Source organism: Budorcas taxicolor, chromosome 10 (genome assembly GCF_023091745.1).
Source record: "Budorcas taxicolor isolate Tak-1 chromosome 10, Takin1.1, whole genome shotgun sequence".
NCBI classification, from domain to species: Eukaryota; Metazoa; Chordata; class Mammalia; order Artiodactyla; family Bovidae; genus Budorcas; species Budorcas taxicolor.
In genome coordinates, this window is record NC_068919.1 from 22,216,701 (window position 1) to 22,231,916 (window position 15,216).

Consider the following 15,216-nt stretch of genomic DNA (forward strand, 5'->3'; position numbering starts at 1 on the left):
GAAGTGATTACGAATGGGGATGAAGTGGGGGCTACCTAGACAGTGGTCGGGAGAGTCATGGCACCGGCAGCTGGAGTGTGTCTAGGTATTACTTTACTAACTCTCGTTGCCTTGTGATTGAGTCTTGGAGTTTGCTTTTGCACAAAGCATTGCCTTAGGAGATGACTAACCAACAACATTTACCGAAGGAGTGTCTCCTAAGCAAACTGTTTTGAAACTCTACTCTAATCCTAGAGGATGATCAAGAGTCCTGAAGAGGGAAGGGAAATCCAGACGGAAGATACCAGTCTGGGGGCGGGGGTGGGAGTGGGTGATCAGTTGGTCCTGAGACGCCATCTTTTCCTGATCCTTCCTCTGTGATGGCTGTATCTGGAGCCACCTGCGATTTGGGCGTCCACTAGCGCTGATGTGGGCCTCATTCACTGTGATGGCAAGTGAGCCTCTTTACCTTTCTCCATTTGTGAAAGGGAGGGACCATACCCTGCCTACTGCTTGGCTTTCCTGTGAAGGTCAAAGCCAGATCATGTTTGCTTTGGTGTTGCACAGACACGCTATTCTTCATAAAGATTCCAGATAAGGATGTTGCCTCACCCACGTCCCCCGGTAAATCTCTGGAATAACTTGGGTCAGCAAGGAGAGGCAAGGCCTCCCTAGAGTTTGCTAAAAATAGTGTCTCACTGTCTCCACTGGAAAAAACTCCTGTTTCATGTTAGCCCAGTTTCCTGCCATCAAGGCTAGAAGCATGAAACGGAGACCAGTTGCTGACCACTCTCTGAACCACAGTCCTTCATCTACTCAAACTCTCTGAAGTCCTGCCAACCATGTCTCACATTTATATGCTCTTTCCCTAATCATTCCTTTTTTCCTCCTTGGCTGAATTCTGTGTGGGTGGCTCAGGAAAAGGGTAGACAAGCACGCTTTCTGCTTCTCGGGGGGATTTTTAAAGAATCTGACAACAGAAGCGCTCTCTCCCCTGGATCCTATTGCCTCTGGAATGGGAGTGTGCCCACATTTCCAAAACAAACAGTGAGAACGGGCTGCCCTTTTCCCAAAGGTGGTGAGACCCTTCTGGGATGACGTGTGGTGTTCTGGCTTGGAATGAGGGCTGCCCAGAGAAACGACCCATTGGGGGTGGTCTACTTTCATCAGACTTTGCCTCTAGCTCCAGGGGGCCCCTTTTGGGGGAGAGGCTTGTGCCGTATGGCGTGTGGATTCTTAGTTCCCCGACCAGGAACTGAACCCAATGCCCCCTGAAGTGGAAGGCAGAGTCCTAACTGGGGACTGCCAGGGAATCCCCAAGGGGGCTGTTTTGAAAGCAGAGAGGCCCCCAGAGGGTGAGAGGGGAGATAAAAAGCAAGAGTGTTCAGGGATGTTGCAAAGAGCAGAGTGGGCAGCCTGGAGTGCCTTGGGGCCGGGAGGGCCGGCTTTGTTCTGAAAATCGGCTGCAGCCTTGCCAGGGCCTCCCATAGCTGTAATTTCTCCTCCCTCAAGCTCTCCTGGAAGCCATGGAGGGGGAAAGAAAATGAATATGATGGTGAAACCAGAAGCTCCTGGGGCCATAATGAGGGGAGAAATGCCTGTCTACTGTGGGCAACAGAGACACACTGGTGAAGCAGCAGCCCCACGTTTATCTCAGCGTGGTGGTCCAGCCTGACCCAGCTCTACCGACCCCCAGGCAGGGTCTCTGTTCAATTTTCTAGGCATTCCCTTAAAATGTGCATTCAGTTTACTATGCTGAAACTGTGCATGTGTTAATAGGAACAGTACTTTACTGTATAATTTACTTGTGCTAAAATGCACAAATCTTATGTGTACAGTTGGGCTTATTTTGACATGTCTCTACACCTGTGTAAATCACCCAAATCAAGATGCAGAATATTTCCACCACCTGGAAGCTTCCCTGGGGCCCCTTTCCAGCCAGTCCTTGTACCCCAGAGGCATCCACTGTTCCCATTTCTGTCGCTGGTGATTAGTTTTGCTTGCTCTTGAGCTTCATCTGTGTGGAGTCCTATAGTTTGTACAGAGCCTGAATCCCTGGGGCCTGGCCTGTGTCTGCACTTGGCAGGTATGCACTGTGAGAGCAGCCTTGGTTCTTAAACTACCCTGTGAGAGAGCACTGATCCCATTGGGAAACTGAAGCTGTGGGTGGTTAGTGAGATACCCACAGGGCAGGAGGTAGTGGTGGATCCTGGTGGCCAGCCCAGGCTCCCTGATTCTGAATCCAAAGCTCTCTCCAGGCTCCCAGGGGGCTGCACCACCCGCTCCCTGGGGGCTCCTATCTAGTGCTCTGGATGAAGGAGCCTCGTGATCCTGGGCAGGTAGCGCCCCCTGCTGTCTACGGGGCCAGACCCTACACTCTCTCTCCTCCAAGGGATGTGACAGGATCACCCGGGCAGGAGCCCAGGTCAGTGATGGACAAAGGGCAGGGGCTCGGCTCCTGGAAGGAAGTCTCCTGTCCTTTTATTTACCTCTGAAAAGACATTTTCTTAAGCGTTTGGGGGTTTTCCTTCCTCAAAAGAAGCGGATTAAGGGAGAAGAGGCCTCTTTGGTGGAGCTCTGCTGCCCCCAGGTGGGTGGCTGGGACACTACCACAGAGCCGGACGTCCAAACCCCGCGTCTTCAGGTCTCAGGTTCCCATGGTCCTTCTGTGGCTCTCCATCTCCCGGCCTCCCGAATCCTGGTCTCCTTGGCTTCTGAGAGCCAGATGTCCCTCTAGACCATCATCTTGCACTTCAACCCTGACCTGGAGCGGTTCCTTGGAGAACCAGCTCCAGCCGTGCATAGGAGGGGGAGATGTGCCCACACCTCCCGGGGAGGGCGGGCTGGACAGAAGCCTAGAGGGCCTGTCAGCATAAAGAAATGGTGTGATCGAGTGAGATCAAGGTTTGATCTTAGGACTTGGCTGGGGGGGAGGGGGTGACAGGCGGGGCGGGGGTACTTCTCGCTGTGGGGTGCGCAGCCCCCCTGCCTGCCGTGGGCGTGGGTGCCGCCGCCAGGGCCCCGCCGGCCCTTCCCAGCTCGCCGCCTTCCTGTCGCACCTGCGGTCGTGGTGGTGTAACGGCCCGGCCCTCCCGGCCCCGGCACGTGGCCTGGGGTGATGCTATCTCTAACTCGGTATTTTTAACTCGTTTTTTCCAGAGGATGTGGCTTCTGTGGGAGAGCTTCAAAGGGTGCCCCACTTGCCCCTCACGGCAGCCATGACGTCATGGAAATGGGAGGGGCCGCCCCCAAGCCCCCCCCCCCAAACACCTGCACGGAAGTGGGAGACTTTTTCCACTTCCTGTCCTACATCTGGCTACTGACTCAATGTCTGACCTGCTTATTAATTTCAAAATATAGCTCTCAGTGTGATACTCAGAGGAAACCTTACTCATGTATGTGTCTGCGTGAAACTAGGCCTGAATCCCAGGTGGCAGGGCACCCACCTGCCAGCCTCCTGGCTTCTCAGTGTGCTCATTAACAGAGTGACAGTGACCGGGGCTTGCAGACCTCCCCAGACCCACCCATCAGTCAGAAGCTCTTCTTCCCACAGGTTGCTCCCAGAGGTAGATGGAGAGAGAATTTTAAGACAGGACTTGTGGAGAAAGTGAGGTGAATGGTAAGGCCACCTGCAGCCTTGGACCTGGGTGTGGCCCTTCAGTAACAGGAGGGCTGATTCCTAGAAGCCCTGTGTGCTTTCCCATCCCCCAGGCTCTGGATGAGTGCCCACCCAAGGCTGCTCTGGCCAAGGGACCATCACTCAGGTTCTGCTTTTCCTGATAGTTCCCGACAGGTTACTCTTAGCTCTTGGCTAAATTATGAAATGCCTTCTCAGGAGGCTCAACGGTAAAGAATCTGCCTGCCAATGCAGGAGACACAGGAGACTCAGGTTCAGTCTCTGGGTCAGGAAAATCCCCTGGAGTAGGAAATGGCAATCCACTCCAGTATTCTTGCTTGAAAACTCCCATGGACAGTGTGGCAGGCTATAGTCCATGAGGTTGCAAAGAGTCAGACGACACTGAGCGACCACACATACACAAATTGTGAAAATGTGGCTCACTGGGCCACCTCGTCTATTAATCCCTGTTTTCCTTTCTCTTATGTTCCCTCACCCCCCCATACACATATACGTCTTCGCTCCTTCCCCAGTGCCTCCAGAGCCCCCTGCCTCATTTATTTGTTCACTTGCTGCTAAAGTGTATATTAAGCATCAATTGTGTGCCAGGCACTGTGCTGGGTGTTACAGACACACAGATGAACACCATATACTTCCCATCCCAAGGAGCTCATAATTGAATGGATTTTCTTGCTGAGATAGTACCTGATAACTAAAGTGTTATCTGTTAAAGGCTTTACATGTGACCCCATGGGAGTTAGATTTTATGGGCAAACCAAGAAGAAAACAATTCTTCAAGACTCGGATGGCTACCCCTCCAATGGGGGGTCGTGGTGAGCGGTGCTCTGTTGTGGCTGAGACCCCACCCAAGTGTTCCTGAAGCACATACTGGTGTAGCCTGGCCTTTTCTTGACCAGATCGTGATTCCAGTTGGACTCAGAGGGCAGATGTCTGAGTGGAGGGACAGAGAATTCTCTAGAATCTTAGGCTTGGGGTCCAGAGAGGTCATTTAGTCCCTTTTTCTGCCTCCAGGGTTGGCCTGAGCTTAAGTCTTTTGGGGGCAGTAGGATGTCTGTCCAGAGAATTCTGTTCTGCAACTGGCCTTGGGGGCACATTCTACCTTGGGATGGCATGGCTGTCCCTCCCTGAGGCTGGCCCCTGCTGCTGAGGACCGGGGCTCTTCAGGGCTGGGCCTTCTCAGGGACTTGCTGACCGTGTCTCCAGGTCTCCTCAGCAGCCTCTTCCCTCCACGCTGAACACTATCTGGTCGCTTACTGCATGGAGGGATCTGCTGCAGTGGCCCTCGGCCTAGCGCTGCCCTCCTAGTGGGCACAGACACCCTGCCCCAGGCCTCCTCACGAGGCCACTTCAGTCCCCTCTGACACCCTGGTGGGGCCTGGGCCAGACGTGAGAACAGAGTGGACACAGCCGCCGAGGACTCCGCACCACCCCTTCAGCACTCTTGCTTAGTTGACTGTCGGCTTAACAGCCTCAGACCTGAGAGAAGGCTCTTGGTGGGATAGAGGAATCCGGATTTGAGATGGAAAACTTCCCCGAGCTGATGCTGACCCTGTTTTCCAGATGGCCTCTTACCTACCGAGGCCTTGTCACTCTCAGCTTGGGCTGGGCCTGGAAGGAGTGGGCCTTCCTCCCTCCATGGGTCTGGGAGGATCCCTGGGCACTGCGGCCACATCCCTTCCTAGCTCCTCAGGTGGCCTCAGGGGTCCGGTGACCGCAGGGCCCTGCCATCTGAGGACCCTGAGCTGGCCTGACTGCACAGGCTCCCTTGGTCTCCTTCCACCTGGGCCTCCTCTGCAGTTCTTGGAGGGGTCTGTCTTTGGCCCTTTCACTGCCTTCCAGGGTCCCTGCCCCTGTCCCCTGCCACAAGCCCCATTTCCCCTTCATCCTCAACCTCTCCGCAGCCAAGTCTCAGGAGCAGACCTCCCTTGCCAGCCACCCACACAGTCTTTTGCCTGGATCTTATGTATACAGACCAAAGCGGATTACTATTTTAGGAGAAAAAAAAAAAAAGACTAATTTGCCTAAAGTTTTTAACAGTTGATAAAGGCTTGCTCTGTTAACCCTCCCAGGGGCATTTTCATTTAATATGGGGAAGAGAATGCTTTAATTAAAAGAAATTCCCAATGGTGGAGTCTCCGGCATTGTGTAGACTGATAAGTAGGCAGTTTTGAGTTCCCTGCAGGTGGTAGCTCTTCTTCTGGGTGTGAGAGTGGCCTGCTATGATGGGGAAAGGCACTTGTATTTAGGCCGCACATGAGGCTGCTCAGAGACCACTGGGGTTTCTGTGACTATCCTTGGTAGGGCTGCCAGCATTGAACATGGTTCTTAACCTCTGTAGAAGCCACAGAATCAGAGATGCGAGGAGCTGGAGGCAGCCTCCAGTCCCAAGTGGCATAGGTTTTATAGGTGGTGACCCGGAACTCACGGACGGGAGGGACATGCTGATGTTACCTGTTGAGCTGGTGGCTCCATCCTTGTAAAAAGCCGCAGACCTGAATTGTAGCCGGAAGGATTTGCTTGTTTCTGGCTGTGTGGTCAGAGACACACAGGTGAACTGTAGATGTATTTGGGGCTAGAACCCCCTCCCAACTCCTACACCAGGAATCGGTAAGTGCTGGGCTCCAGTCTTGAGAGTGGTAATTGTGAGGTGGATGGCTAAGTGGTGTCTGAGGGGTGCCCCCTTTCCTAAGCACCCCAGGAAAGGTGCTAAGGCAGCAGGAGGCTCAGGAGAATCCCAGGGGACCCCGTCTCCTGTCTTCTAGGTGAGGGCTTGAGACTCCTACTCTCCTTGGCCAAGTCCTTGGGCTTGAGAGGAGAGAGCTCATCTCTGCTTTCCTTGTTCTCACATCCAGGGTGGTGGGAGCAGAAAGTCTGGCTAGGGTCACCCTCTTCTCCCCGCTTCCCCCACTAGACTGACGCTCCAAGGGGCTGAGCCTCTGGTGGGCATCCGGGCAGTGGAGTGGTAGGTGGTCCCCAGCCATGAACTTGCAGAGCAATGCACAGTTTCAGTGGCAATCCAGTCTGAAAGGAAAGGCAAAGGAAATGTTTCTTCAGGGCAAGAGACAGTGGGTGGCCTTTTGGGGACACTTGCTGTGTGGTCCCTGTCTGCCAGATTTCAGCTACAGGTCATTACCACCCATGTACATGGGCCTCCTGCTATGGGCTGCCCAGTGGAAGAGCCGGGACCCAGGCTTTTAAGTGGGTTTGCCTGGCCCCCAGCACAGGCTTCTCAGTGGAATTTTTTAGAGGTTTTTCCAGGAAGAGGTTGACTTAAGCAGCTTGTTGAGTTAGGCCCACCGAAAGTCCTCATTGGTGGATGGCTTGGTTTCTTTCTGCCCAGCTAGTGATCCACAGCAAGCTGAAAATGACCTGGACCAAATCAGTCAAACAGGAGCACAGTCTCTTCCAAATCACTTTTATTGAAGCCGTGGCAGCAGAATATACAATGTGGCTCAGATACACAGCAGAGCAGGGCCTAGATCATGAAAAGGTAATTTTTCCCTACATCTTGGGAAAAAGGGTGATATATATATTTTTATGAACACTATGTAAAAAATAGAAACAACACACAACATTCTCCAGGAGCTAGAGCCCAAGAGAACCCACTGGGGATCCACCATCCAGTGGGACATCAGAGGCAGTCTCTGGGGTGTGGAGGTGGGGAGGGAGTGTCCCCACAGCCAGGAGAGGCTGCAGCAGCCCCCTGACTTTGCCAAGAATGCCAGGCAGTGACAAGCAGCAGTGAGGAACAGCGTGGGTGGCAGCCGTGCTGGGCAGCTTGTCAGCATCTTGATCACCAGTATCTGGAGGATCCATTTTGTATGGCCAACCAGGCCAGAGAGGAGGAGGGAGCCTTCTCATCCACGGGGGCAGAGAGTGTGCCTCTCTGCTTGAAGAGGGAGAGGAAGGGCGACGAGGAGCAAGGGGCGAGGGAGCATGGGGCTCTCAGGTTGTCGGTGACCTGGGATGAGGAAGAATAGGGTCAGGCTGCATAGTGATGAGATTCAGGACAGTTAGGGATGTGATGAGGATGCTTCTGTTTGTAGAGTTCTAGGGGCAGATGGACCCAGAGTTCTTTTTGATGAGATGCTCTTGTCAGTGGGATGACCTGGGACATGGGGAAAGGGTCTGGAGATTCTAGTCAGAATTAGGGTGGATAACAAATACAATACTGCCTCACCACATTGGGGTCAGAGGATCTGAGGAAAGGAATGGGGGGCTCCATAAAATTTGCAATGAATGGGGTACAATAGAAGGCATAGGTATGAATGAGTCTGGGTCCTAAGTGTCTCCTAAGTTCCACTCATTAGCTGTGTGGCCTTGATGTTCCTCGGCCTCAGTTTCTTTATTCCCAAAATGAGGATAATAACAACAGTTCTTCATACTTTGTAGGTGAGACCTGACCAATGTCACCTGAGGAGTGTATTGTGTTTCTTAAGTGTTTTGGGCCATTGCTATTAACAAGAGGAACCACTAACAGGGAAAGAGGAGGGTGGGTCCAGACTTAGGCCCTAAAAGCAAGAGCCTGGGGGAAGTTCCTTTTCAGAGCTTGGGGACCCGCCCCCAGGGCCCCACCACCTGGCTGAGATGTCAGCTCACCTCAACTGGACCAGAGCCGCAGCGTCATGAGCAGGTTAAACCCGACCACCTTCAGGAGGAGGATGCGGAACACGATCACTGACAGGTTTTGGGAGTTTAGGTTCACATCTGCAAAAACAAGGAGCCACAGCAGTCACGGCACAGGTCTGCACAGCCCCTGTGACGCCGAAAGCAGGGTGGGGAGTCTGGCGGGCTTCAGTGCCTGGATCTGCCTCTCCTTTTGAGCTTTGGTGCACATCCCCTCATAAACATATCTGCACATCCCTTTAGGGTCAACAGGGGCTTCCCAGGTGGCACAGTGGTAAAGACTCTGTCTGCCAATGCAGGAGATGCAAGAGAGGCGGGTTTGATCCCTGGGTTGGGAAGATCTCCTGGAGTAGGAAATGGCAACCCATTCCAGTATTCTTGCCTGAAAAATTCCATGGACAGAAAAGCCTGGTGGGCTACAGTCCATGGGGTCGCAAAGAGTCGGACACCACTTAGTGACTGAGCATGCACATTTCATTTCCAAAGAGAAACACTAACAGCGCTTACTCTCTGTTTTAGGGCTGAGTCTCTCAGTGGATGGGGGTGGTGAATGCTCAGAACTTGGTACACGCAACACCCTGGGTCGGTGCCCCTTAGTGAGAATCTAGTGGCGGAACCACAGGAGGGATGAAAGTGAAAGTGAAAGTTGATCAGTCGTGTCTGACTCTTTGCGACCCCATGGACTATGCAGTCCATGGAATTCTCCAGGCCAGAATGCTGGAGTGGGTTGCCTTTCCCTTCTCCAGGGGATCTTCTCAAGCCAGGGATCGAACCCAAGTCTCCCACATCGCAGGTGGATTCTTTACTGGCTGAGCCACAAGGGAAGCCTAAGAATACTGGAGGGGGTAGCCTATTCCTTCTTCAGTGGATCTTCCTGACCCAGGGATTGAACCCAGGTCTCCCGCATTGCAGGTGGATTCGTTACCAACTGAGCCACAAGGGAAGCCCAAGAGAGATGACTCAGTACAAATGACTCAAATGGAAATGAACGTGGGCCCAGAGCAGGTGGTGAGGAATGGTGGGGATCTTTGAGAGCCAAGGTCACCGCCCACATGAGTTTTGCTGCTCTTCTTGAAAGAAGGCAAAACCCCCAGGCTATGGAGGGAGAACATCCTTGGGAAGACCTGGTTAGTCTAGGGCTTTATGTGAGCTGGTCTGAGATTTCCCAGCTGGGCCACCCAGAAGCTCTCTTGATCTCTGTGGACAGTGGAGCCACTGAAAGGAGTACAGAGGCCTGGGAGTGAGTCACTGATCTAGCAAAACTAGACTTATCCTCGAAGTTCTTAGAGTGGAAAAGAAAATTAGAGATGGTGAGAGGAATCCAGGGATTCAAGAATGTCCCCAGGCAGCTTGAACTGCTGTTCCTGGTCCTTAGCACTTCATTCCTAGATCCCCATGCTCCTTCACACTGCCTCTGTCCCGTCTGGGTGATTGTGGGTTCATCGTCTCCCCAGACCTGTGTGAAGCCAGGAGGGACCCCTCCCTTACCTGTTTCAAAGCTTTTCTCTACCAGCTTGGCATCACAGGGGATTCCTAAAAGGAGAAATAAAGACATTTTTCTTAGAGTCCTGAGAATTCTGACTTCCCACCCCAGAAGCCTTTCCATGCCTCTTCGTGGAGAGATCTGGAAGGAACTTGTCCCATACGGGACCACCTGTTGAGGCCACCACTGACTCTTGAAAGACCAGCACCCTGGCTTCTAGGCATTTCATTTACTTAATGCTGGTTGCGCTAAGTGCATATAACATGACACAAGGAGCCATCAGACCCCACCCTTGGGTGAGTTCCAATCTGGAGTCTCATAGAGGAAGTAAGACAGACACAGTGAGAATTGCCATAAGCAGAATGGGTGCTTTCATCTATCCCACAAGGTTTTGACCCCGGCACCCCAGATCTGTTTACTTGTTTTTTCTGACTCAGTAAATGCCATTATCATTGACCTAGCTGCTCAGAAAGAAAATCCAGCCACCTTCCTCAATTCCCTCTTTTCCTTTTCAATACTGCATGGTTCTAGCTTTGAATCCCAAATAGTGTTGAGCTTTTAACGCCCCTGCCGCGGGGACTTCCCTGATGGTCCAGTGACCAAGACTCTGTGCTCCCAATGCATGGGGCCTGGTTGGGGAACTAGATCCCACAAGCTGCAACTAAGAGTTTGAATGTCCTAGCTAAGGCCCAGTGCCTTAGTTAAAAAAATAAAAAACAAAATATCAAATAACTCCCCTGCCACAATCCCATCCTGGCCTCCATCATCTCTCTGCTGCACGAGCTTCTTTTCTGTTTGCACTCTCAGCTCCTACAACCCATTTTCCACTCTAGGCAGAGTGATTAAAAAAAAAATTATTTATTTTGGCTGTGCCAGACATTCCTTGCTGCTCAGTCTTTCTCTAGTTGCAGCGAGCAGGAGCTACTCTCTAGTTTTGGTGCCAAGGCTTCTCACTGCGGTGGCTTCTTGTTGTGGAGCATGGGCTCTAGGGTGCACAGGCTTTAATACTTGCAACACGTGGGCTCAGTAGTTTGGCTCCTGGGCTCTAGAGCACAGGCTCAGTATTTGTGGCACATGGGGCTTAGTTGCTCCATGGCACGTGGGACTTCCAGAACAGGGATCGAACCTGTGTCCCCTGTAGTGGCAGGCAGATTCTTTACCACTGAGCCACCAGGGAAGCCCTCGGAATTTTTTTTTTTTTTTTTAAGTAAATCGGGTATCATTTGCCTGCTTATAGGCAACCAATAGCTCCTCACTGTACCAAACAGTGTCTCCCGCTCATGACGGGCAAGGCTCTGTGATCTGGCTCCGGCCTATCTCTTCCATCTCATCTCCTCCTGCCCTTTGCCTTTCTCACTGTGCTCCTGACTCGTTAAGGTCCTTTCTCTTCTAATGGCTGGTACCTCCTTAGCCTTGAAATCTCAGCTCAGATAGCATTTCCCCAGAAGGCACTTCTCTGACTTTTGTCCATAGGGTGGCTATTTCCCCAACTCCAAGTTAAAGCAAGTATAATAATCTGGAGTTCTTTAAATTTCCGCTTGTTGATGGTTGGTCTCCCCCAACTGGAATGGGGCTTGCTCAGAGCAGACCCCTCATCGGATGCATTTCTTCCTCCATGGCAGCACTGGGCATGTTGTACAGGCAAAATCAGCAATTGCTGAGTGAATGAAGGAATGAGGTTAGGAGCTGGGAAAGTGCTTTGGCCGAGAGGGAGGAGTAAAAGAAGGGATCTGGGAGAAGCACACTGGAGCCTGGAGGAGCAGTGAGGGGCTGAGCAGAGGCAGGGGGTGGGGACCCAGAGAGGGTGAGCTTCAGGGCCCTGGCGCTCGCAGGCCTCTTCCCTTTCTGCTATTTGTCTGGGACGTTCTGTGACCTGCCTGGATGGGGCTCACTGATGCTCAGGAATGAGAAGGGAGGGGTCTTTGCTGACAATTGATGAGGTTGAGACCACCAATCAGAGCAGCTTTTAGATGTCACAGACCTGAGCCCTGGGCACAAATGGGCCTCTCGATGGAGGAGACTCCTTAGAGCAGAACCCAGGCTGCACTCACCGAAGCTGTGGACGAACTCAATGCTCTCGTTGAAGGTGTTTGTGCATCCAGAATCGCTGGTGCTTCCCCAAGTCACTATCCCGTTGCTCTTGGACCCCAGGATCTCCATGTTGAGCACGGTGCTGTCTTTTTTGTGTACCATGTTCCACTCGTACCCCCCAATTTGTGTCAGGTTGATTTGATTTGAGTCAAAATCGGTGAAGAGGCAGACAGAAGTGTTGCTGGATTCGGGGCTTCTCAGCTGGTACACAGTGGGGTTGGGGTCCTTGATTTCTGTGGACCAAAAAGACCTAGGTTAGGAGATGGTTGTTTTTCTCCTTGCTCCAACCAAGGCCTGAGTCCAGATGCCAGTGATGGGAAAGAATAGGGCTCTGTGGGGCTGGCAAGTCACATTCTCAGGTTTGAGGTGGGAAAGAACATTCTAGAAACCATCTGCTCACAATGGACAGGACTCAGGGACAGGCACAAACTACGGATCCTGGCCAAGAGGCCAGGCTCTCAATGAACACACTCTGCCAGGCCCTGCCTACCATTCAAGGAAACTAGCAATGCAGGGCCACTTAAGGATGCTGCCCATTTTTCTACTTAATAGGAACTTCTTCAAAAGCTCAAAAGGCCTAGGAAGCAACAACATAGTTCTGGCAGGACAAAGCAAGCGGAGAAAAGAGACCCAGCAAAGCAAGCTACATGTCTTAGAGTCTAGGGTGGTCTCCCCGTCTTGGGCTGGTGTTGACAGGAGTGTGATGTTTGTAATAGGCAGGCATGAACTTGGAAGATGGGCTACATGACCAGGAGATTTCTCTCACTGATAATAGCTTTAGGCTCTAAATCAGAACCCTTGTGTCTAAGCCCCGGCTCTCCCATTTACTAGCTATAAGACTTTGAGCAATTCACACCAGCTCCCTGAGTCTTGGGAATTTCATCTGTCAAGTGGGGATATTGCCTCATCTTTTTTCCTGACCAGGCTCTTCTAAGAAGCCATGAGAGTTTCTCCATATAAAGTTATATTTAATAAACTGAAATAATTTTAGTAATTGCAGCTCTTGATACTACCAGGAGATTGCTATGATAACTGTGCTACCCAGTAATACACAGTTTCTGCTCTTCCGCCCCAGGAAAGCAGGAGCTGCCAGAGGCTTTTCTTTAGTGCTGAGTATGACTCCTCAGTATTTTCATGGGATTCTGTGTTTTTAAAGCAACCCTTAGTGTTTATTCTTTCCGACCTCCTGCGTTTGGAGGAGGAAGCAGAGGTTTACTAGGAGGATTAATATGTTGGGGCCACCCAGCAAGTTTACAGCAGGGCTGGGATGGCACCTTCTGGGGCCCGTGGTTCTCTGCTCCTCTAGCTTTCTCACCACACAGGCAAAATCTTGCAGACCAGTGATGCATGATGCACCCCGTGTGCTGAGCCAGTCAGGGTGGCCTTGGCAATGCAGATATCCAGCTGGATGAAAACCAGGGGAATCAGCCCTTGGCATGGCCTTGGGATGCTGAATCAAGGTGGAGCTGCCTATGGGTAGGGTTGTCCATAGTCACATGTGAGCGACACCCAAAGCTCTGGCCTCAAAGGATTCTGCCTGCTCCCCTCCAGTCTCCATGTGCCTGAGAGGACGACAGCACTGTGGGTTAAGGATTTACAGCAGAAATCTTTTACTGGGAGGGGAGAGACGGGAAGCCATTAGCTAATACCACACCCCATGGATGTGTCAGTAGTTAGTGGGAGCCATGGGTGGGACCAGAGAGGGTGATGTGGAAGGGTGTGGAAGTGCTGAGAGAATGTGGCCTCAAGAAAGCCGAGGTTAAAGTGCACCAGACACAGGTCGACCTCAGAGGGAGAGGGGGTTGTTATGGGGGCCAGATACTTGACTCTGAGTCCTGGTGAAACTCTCGCTTAGATCCCAGAGCCAGTGGCTGTCAGTCTGGAGAGGGTCTAGACCATGCTGTCTAGTGTGATAGTCTTTAGCTACACTGACCGGCACCAAGCAAACTCCGGGAGATTGAGGACAGGGAAGCCTGGTGCGCTGCAGCCCAGGGGGTCACACAGAGTCGGGTACGACCGAGCGACTGAACAACAAACATCAAGTAAAATGAAAAATCCAATTAGCAATTAAACCTTCGTGTTGAGACCCCGGTAGCCACATGTGGCTGATGCCTACGGTGTAGGACAGTGCAGGTTGACAGAATATTTCCACTGTCACAGAAAGTTCTATCGGACGGCATTGGTCTGGAGGGTGCGATGCCACGGACCACAGGGTAAGGCTGAGGGGGCTGAGAGTGAGACTAAAGCCAGCTGAGATCCTTGAAGGGTGATACCAGGGCAGGCTTACTGTTGCTCAACTTTGCTAGTGACAGATCAAAATGAAAGAGCAGTTAGTGCGGTCAGAGAATTGGGGTGATTTTTAGCCCCTCTCAATTCTTGTTTTTACCAGCTGATACCCTTGGGATTTCCCCATTGCATTTTTGCTCTTGTTTCTCCTGCCCAGCTTCCTTGCCCCTGGTTTCCTTCTTACTCACCCTCTCCTGCTCCCCCCACTGCAATCTTTTCTTTGAGCTCATCCTCCAAATGAGCTGTTTAAAACGTGGAGCTGATCGAGTCACTTTCTGTTCAAAATACTCCAGAGACTCCTATCGCCTATAGGACAATGCCCATACTTCATGGCACAGCATTGGGTGGTTGCCACGATTTGGAGTGCTTGAATTTCCTCTCTCAAGTCCTTTATATGCCCTGTATGAGTACGGCTGGACAAAACTCTTCACCCTGGCTCCCTGGAATATAAGCTCTGTGACAACTAGGACCTGTCCCTAGATGTGTCCCTAGTCTTTGCCATATACTAGGTGCTCAAGAAATAATTGTGGGATAAATAAGTGGCCTAATGACCATCAGATCTGGAAAATTGCTACCAATTAGACTTTTTGGTAAAAAAACCCTGGATATTGATCCCTAAACTTGGCTTTTTAAAGCCCTCTTTTAGGGACTTGTGTGGCGGTCCAGTGGCTAAGCATGGGCTCCCAGTGCTGGGAGTCCAGGTTCAATCCCTGATCAGGGAGCTAGATCCCACATGGCACAACTAAGAGTTCTCATGGTACAGCTAAAGATACTGCGTGCCACAGCCAAGTCTTGGCACAGACAAGTAAATAAATGAAAATAAATGCTAAAGAAGAAGTCCTTAAAAAATAAAGCCCCCTTTTCTTTTATCCCCAGGTACCTCAATGCAACATTTTTGTCTGAAAACAAAGAATGAGTCATTATTAATTTGGAGATCTTTAGGGGTCCATATGCCAGAGCCCTGGGAGAAAAACATCCTGTTCCACTTTAGTAAGATGAATGCCTCCTACCACTGATGACATCTCAGAAGGTAGGCTTAGCAAGACTGGATCAACTTTTCAGTGTGGAAGCCCAGCTATTTCTAGATCCTCACCATTCACTTTAATTCAGAATT

The 15,216-nt window shown here is 51.5% G+C and overlaps 1 gene segment (V, D, J or C); it reads right to left on the minus strand.

The window, feature by feature from the left end:
• Window positions 1-7,346: 7,346 nt before the first annotated feature.
• Window positions 7,347-15,216, minus strand: part of LOC128054274 (T cell receptor alpha chain constant-like) — a 68,255-nt gene continuing 60,385 nt past the window's right edge. The window contains 4 exon segments of the C gene segment in view: window positions 7,347-7,577; window positions 8,216-8,323; window positions 9,731-9,775; window positions 11,777-12,049. Of these exon segments, the coding sequence occupies window positions 8,217-8,323; window positions 9,731-9,775; window positions 11,777-12,049 (425 nt within the window).